General features: G+C 60.5%; 1 protein-coding gene across 1 annotated transcript; it reads left to right on the top strand.

Moving 5' to 3' along the window:
* Nucleotides 1–2084: 2084 nt before the first annotated feature.
* MNEG_12985 (hypothetical protein) lies at nt 2085–3929 on the top strand (the record flags this gene model as incomplete). The annotated part of the gene is made up of 5 exons (XM_014038543.1): nt 2085–2095; nt 2453–2486; nt 2716–2832; nt 3097–3741; nt 3864–3929. 5 exons carry the CDS (start codon nt 2085–2087, stop codon nt 3927–3929), a joined length of 873 nt encoding a protein of 290 aa, XP_013893997.1.
* Nucleotides 3930–6026: the final 2097 nt, after the last annotated feature.

Below are 6026 nucleotides of genomic sequence, written 5' to 3'. Positions count from 1 at the left end.
ATGCGGTAGTAAATGCGTGCGGCTAATGGGAGGTTGTGGTTGGCATAATGTTACACACAAGAAGCAGGCATGGACACGTGAGGGGCCCAAGTCAGCCCTAGCACCTGCCGCCTTGACCCCCAGCCGACGCACCCCTGGCGCCGCCGCCGCTCCCTCCCCTCTCTTTGTCGCCTGGCCCCTGCCGTGCCCCTCCTGTGCAGCCTGGCGCAGCAGTATCTACTACCCCAGGTCGTGTCGTTTGTCGCGGAGCGCCTCTCCAGCCAGCTCAACGTGTGCGCATGCATGCACGACGCATGCACACGCACATACGCGCCGCCGCCGCGGCCGCCGCCGCCTTGCGTGCGCGGTCGGGGGACCCCTCGCGTGCAAGCGCCGCCTAGGGCCGCCCGGGGCCCGGTCAGAGCTAATGACACGCCCGGGGCTCGCTGCCCTCTTTCCATCCATTGTCGGCGCCTCTCTCCGCCCGAGCTGGCACCTTCCAAGCACGTCCCATTTTGCACCCACACCCTCCACGCCCGCAGCCGGAAGACCTGGGAACGGCGCTGCCGTACGCACTGCAAGAGAACCTGGCGCCCGTTGTGCAAGCAATCTGGTGCGCGCGCCGGGGGCGTCGACGCGTTTCACGGGACCGCGCATGCAGATGCAACCGGGGAGGCCCTCGTCGTGCGTTTTAGGTGCCAGGGCTCGACCCAGCCCCAGCAGTGGATCTTGCAGGGTCGGCGGCGAGCCCTCTGTGCGCAGCTGCCACAATGTCTTAGTGCCAACGCCGGTCGGGCTGCTGCGTGCTGCTGCCGGCGCGATCCCACAGGCTCGGGACGCCCTAGGGGCGGCAGCGGCCGCTCAGCCTCTGGAGGAAGAGATGGCGCATAAATGTTAGCACATATTGCAGCAGATGCAGATTGAGGAGAAAGCTTACAAGTTGCTTGACTTTGATTTTCTTGGTGGCTCTGTGCTTCCTGGCCTTGTTGCCCCTTATGTGTACGCTTGCTGGCAGGTCCGTTGGAAGGTTAGGAATGAGGAGGTCCGCTCTAATGAGCGCGGGGCCGATGGCAGTGATGCTATGGCATGAGTAACTTATCTATCTATCTATCAGCCGCGGGCCCATCTTCTCATCAGCTGCCGTGAACTTCTCCTAGATCACTCGGCCCTGATCGGCAATGCAGCCGGCGGCGGCGGCGGCACACCATTACTCATCACTTTGGGCACGGTGCTGCTTTCTGCTCACTTGCCACTGCGCCCCCTGTGAGACGCTGACGGTCGCCTATAATATGACCCCGGGGTGGTTGAGGTATTCTTTTAGTCACTTCCGTCGCGTGGTTCTGGCGGATTAACACAGTAAGATGGTGTCGACGCCATCTGAAAGTGATCACCCCCGTAGTGATTGGGGTGTCACCCCTTGAAACTGTGTAGTCAACGTCCAGTGGGGCCCTCTAACCCCGTTGTAGCGGCATTATAGCCACCCTATTAACATAAAATAGTTGTACCTGGCCATCACTTGAAGGCCTGGGCCCCCCACCGTGATTTCGAGGGACGCAACACACTACGCGTTCTCATCTCGTGAGTGTGGAAGGTGTTGGCCTCGCAGCATCATTCACACCTGGGAACATGCGCCCATGTGTCGTATACTGAGAGCTTGTATCAATTGTGCGTAAATTTGCACGTGTGTTTAGTTGAGCTGGGCCGCCCGAGCTGGGCTTGCGCGCTAGTGACTAAGCCATGATCTCATCTTATGGCTTACAGCCCTTGACCCACCGTAGAACTATAACTGCAAAATGGGCCTGACAAACAAGAGTTGCAGCTAAGGTAACGCGCAATCACTCCTCATCAACCACACTGTGTGGTCGGCCTCGGCCAGGATAGGAACTGAACCGTCTCACCGGTGCCAGTGCCAAGTGTGCGGCAAGCAGCAGTGGGGTGTACAATCTACACCGGCCAGGTGTCGCCATTTTCAGCGACCGCTTTGTGTTTATCAAATTATCGAGGTTTCCCGTCGACGTCGCCACAGGCCCAGCATGCGGTGTTTACGGAGATCGCTCATGCTTCTGGCGGTGTTACTGCTGCTTCTCAACACGCTGGGCGGGGTCATGTGTGCCAGGTGCGCACGCAGGCCTGTGGGGCCGGGGGTTTGCAGGCAACTCCTGAACGGGGCGAGTGCCTAACACGTCCAGTTTGGCGGACAAGCACTTGTATAAAACAACTATCGCCATGCACCGGCAGTCCCCACAACTTGCAAGTGGAAGCCTTTCGCACATCAGCCAGGCGGTGGATGACTCCCGAATTACTGTCTGCGAGCTAATTGCCCACACCCCAGCTGGTGTACTAGCGCTGTTGACCTACAATGCATGCCCCTGCACGCCTCCACATCAGCTATCTTAACCGCCTACGCATGCAAGTCACGCTGACCCCCACCGCCGCCCTCCCGTTGCTCCCACCCTCTTGGCACCGTGTGCAGCCCTCAAGCGACCCCCAAGAAGAAGCTGGCGGTGGTGAGTGACGCCTGCGTGCCATGCAAGGCCTTGCTGCACACCTGAAGGCGCGCATCAGCTGGTCGCTCTCTTCGCCCCCACATGCATGGAAGCCATCCATGCAGGCATGTGCCGTGCGGCCATGTGAAATTGCATGCCTGCCCCGCGCTGTGTGTGTGGCTTCCGTGAAGCCAGCATCATGCTGTGCAGGCATGAACCAACCCTGCTTTGATCTCTCACCCCCGAACAGTGTGCACCCGTCAAGGCTTTGGTCAAGTCGTGCACCTCCAAGGCCGGCCCGACCGCCCTGATGGACCAGCTGTGCAGTGAGCTGCTAGCACCTGCCAACGCTACGGCCGACAGCAAGGTGCGCGCGTGCGCTCGCCAACGTACAAACACACACAAAAGCATGCGCGCACGCACGCAGACAGGTGTCTGTGTGCTGGTACGGCCGCAAACAGAGGCGATGACATGGTGACTTGCTTGTTTGGTTGGTGAGTGAAAGCAACAACAGCTCTTCCAGCACCACTAAATACTGTTTGACCATCAAGATAGCGCACAGGTTTTTCCGATCACCACACTGGTTGCTTTTCACTTTGATCAAACGGCACACTTCTATCTGCTCCCCCAGGACCCCACCAAGCTGCGCTATGGTTGCGGCGTGGCGACCGCTGCACAGGTCAACAGATTGTCCAGTGACCTGGCAACCCTTGAGCCCAGGATCATCGCCGCCGCCGCCCAGGCCAGCTCTCTGCAGGCCACATTCGTCCAAGGAAGCAACCAGACAGCCGCGCTGCGCGCTCAGGTGGACGAGCTCAAAGCAACTGTCGCGGCGCTCACCGCCGCTGTGCAAAAGCTGCAAGCAAACGCGGCCAACGCCACTGTCCCGGGCACCATCACTGTACAGCTCGCCGCCCTTGCCGCCGCTGACACGCGCACCGCCCAGCAGCTGGCCCTGCTGGAGGTGGCCAACCAGACCGCTGCCCGGGACATCGCAGCGCTCAAGTCTGTGTCGCAGCAGTGCTTCTGCGGCCTGGAGCTCTCCGCCGTCAACACCACCCTGACCGCCATCAGGGCAGCCCAGGCGGCGGATGCAGCCGCGGTCTCCCTGGCCAACGCCACCGTGGAGTCCCTGAAGGCCACAGTCACAACAGGCGCGGCAGCCATCGCCTCGGTCAACACCAGCCTCACTGCCCTGGCAGCCAATGTGGCCAATGTGTCCGCCATCGACTTCAGCGTCTACGCGAAAACCACTGACCTGGCCAACATCAATGCAGTCAGCCTGGGAGGCGTGCCTGCGGCGCAGTACCTGCGCTCACGGGTGGTGCTTTACAGCGAATCCTCCACTTCAAGGACTGCAAACCTTGGTGGCCGGTCTGGTGCCGACGCCTTGTGCAGCGCATCCCCCAACCGGCCGACCGGGCTTGTGCAGGTGCACGCGTTCCTTTCGACGTCTGCATCTGACCAGATTGCTGACTTCATCACAAAATACGGTGTCCCCGGCGGCCTGGCGATCGAGTCTCCGACCGGCGCCGTCCTGGCCGGAAATTTCACAAGCCTGCTGGGAGGTAGCATTTTGCTGTCCTTGCGGGATGCGGGCGTGTTTCCGGCTAGTGTGTATTCGACGAGTGTTGCGTGGTTTTCTGGCACTGAATCAAATGGAGTAGCTGCAACCACTACATGCAACGGGTGGACCAGTGCCGCATCAGCGGATCTTGGAAAGGTTGGACTTACATCCCGTAGTAATAACGCTTGGATAGCATTTTCTGGAATCACTTGCAATCTCCCCGCATTCTTGATGTGCATTGCCTACTGATCCCTCGAGCCTGGAACCGTTGCTTTTAACATGTCCAAGGAAGGCACTGAGCAGGAAGGAAGGCACGCGGCATTGCACTCGGTGCCAGCAGGTGTAGCCTGGTTCACCCCGCACACGCCTGCATCTGTCAGTTTGGCTTCATCCTGTTTTGCAACGGCATACCAAGCCATGCTGCAAGCATGTACGTGCTTCACGACTGCTGATGGACGTGCTTGATGTCTGGATCTGTTGATGCTGTTCACTGCACAATTGGCTGGTCCATAACTGCTGTCCCCCATTCAGCAGAGCATGTAAATGTTATCTGAGCCCTCAGTCATGTGATGCGACAACGCATTGAGTAATGGTCTTTCGCCAGGGTCTTTCACAGGCCCGTGCACATCGCCTGCGTTCCGCAGAGGGCAAGGCACAAGAAGTGGGCGCAGGGCGGCACAAAGGGGGGTGCCGTGGGTGGCGTTGTCCGACGGTGGTCAGTGTGTGTCCGCGAGTGAGGAGCGCTGTCGTCACGCACGTCTTGCCGACCGACGGACATGATTCCACAAAAAAGGGGCTTGCTCTTGAGGTTGCGCCAAGGCGTGCGCGCCATGGGCGAGGCTCTGCAAGGAGGAGCGCAGCTTCCCCTGGGTGCAGCCAGCGGGCTCGTGCAGCTCACAAGTGGCGACATTGCGGCACGCTTGGCTACGGAGTTGTGCACATCGGAGATGTCCGCCTGATTGTTCGACCGTGACATGCATTTACTACCGCATGCTGAGAGAGTGTGGAGGGTTGTTGTTGGCATGATGGGGATGAGAGAGATGGGGATGAAGCAGGCATGGACATGTGAGAGGATTGAGCCAGCTAGGAGTGTGCGTGTGCACATGTGCTTGACCAGCGCCGGCGGGGGCGGAGCTGGTTGCGAGGCAAGTGGGCGGTGGCACGTGAATTAGCAGCATCACAGAGATCTGCCGCCGCTGCGGCATAGGTCATGGGCACATGCGTGCCAGCACTGCAGTGGCTAGGGGCAGGCACGCTCGGCTCAAGACAGGCTGGCTTCAACTTTGAAGCCCGTCACCCGGCCACAGCTGGACTGGCGTGGCATGAGTGCAAGCAGCATCCACCCAACGCCGTGGTTCACGGTATGAAATTTCTTGGCTATAGGACCGCTGATGGATGCCTAGAGGGCGGAGGTGGGAGATTGCCGCCTTGCTGTACAATCTGACCCCGCTGGCTCAGTGGCCGGCCCACTGCCCAAGTCGGTGATTATGTCGACTACAACGGCCAACTCACCTCCACATAACAGCAAAACGCGCAAAGCATCAGAGACTTCGCAGCTGGGTAGCGCGGGGCGCGCAGACGAAATGGATTGCTTGGAGGTCCTCCAGGCGGCCGCGCGGCTGCTTGAGGATCAAAGTCTCCACGATGTGACGTTCGTATGCGGGCGTGACGAAGGTGCGGTGGCTCGTCGGGCGGCGCTGCGTGGCCGCGGTCCACGTGGCGCCAATGCAGTGTGGGGACACCGCGCTCAACACGGACGCACTCGAAGCTGGAAGGGGTGCGCGGGCAGCGCCCTGAGCTGCTGATAAGCATCCTTGCACTACGAAAATGGGGCCTGGCATCAGCACGGCGGCCGGGCCACAACCCAGCTGATGCTGCGCGCCACGTGCAACCAACCCGCCACACCCCATCCTCGGCCCGCCCCCGCCGCGCCGCCCCCGCCGCAGGCGTCGTTACGAGCAACCGCGCTTACCTAGCGGCCCGCTGCGAGTACT

Source organism: Monoraphidium neglectum (genome assembly GCF_000611645.1).
Source record: "Monoraphidium neglectum strain SAG 48.87 unplaced genomic scaffold scaffold03556, whole genome shotgun sequence".
NCBI lineage: Eukaryota > Viridiplantae > Chlorophyta > Chlorophyceae > Sphaeropleales > Selenastraceae > Monoraphidium > Monoraphidium neglectum.
Note: the sequence above shows the minus strand (reverse complement) of the source record. Positions and strands in the feature narration are given on the sequence as shown.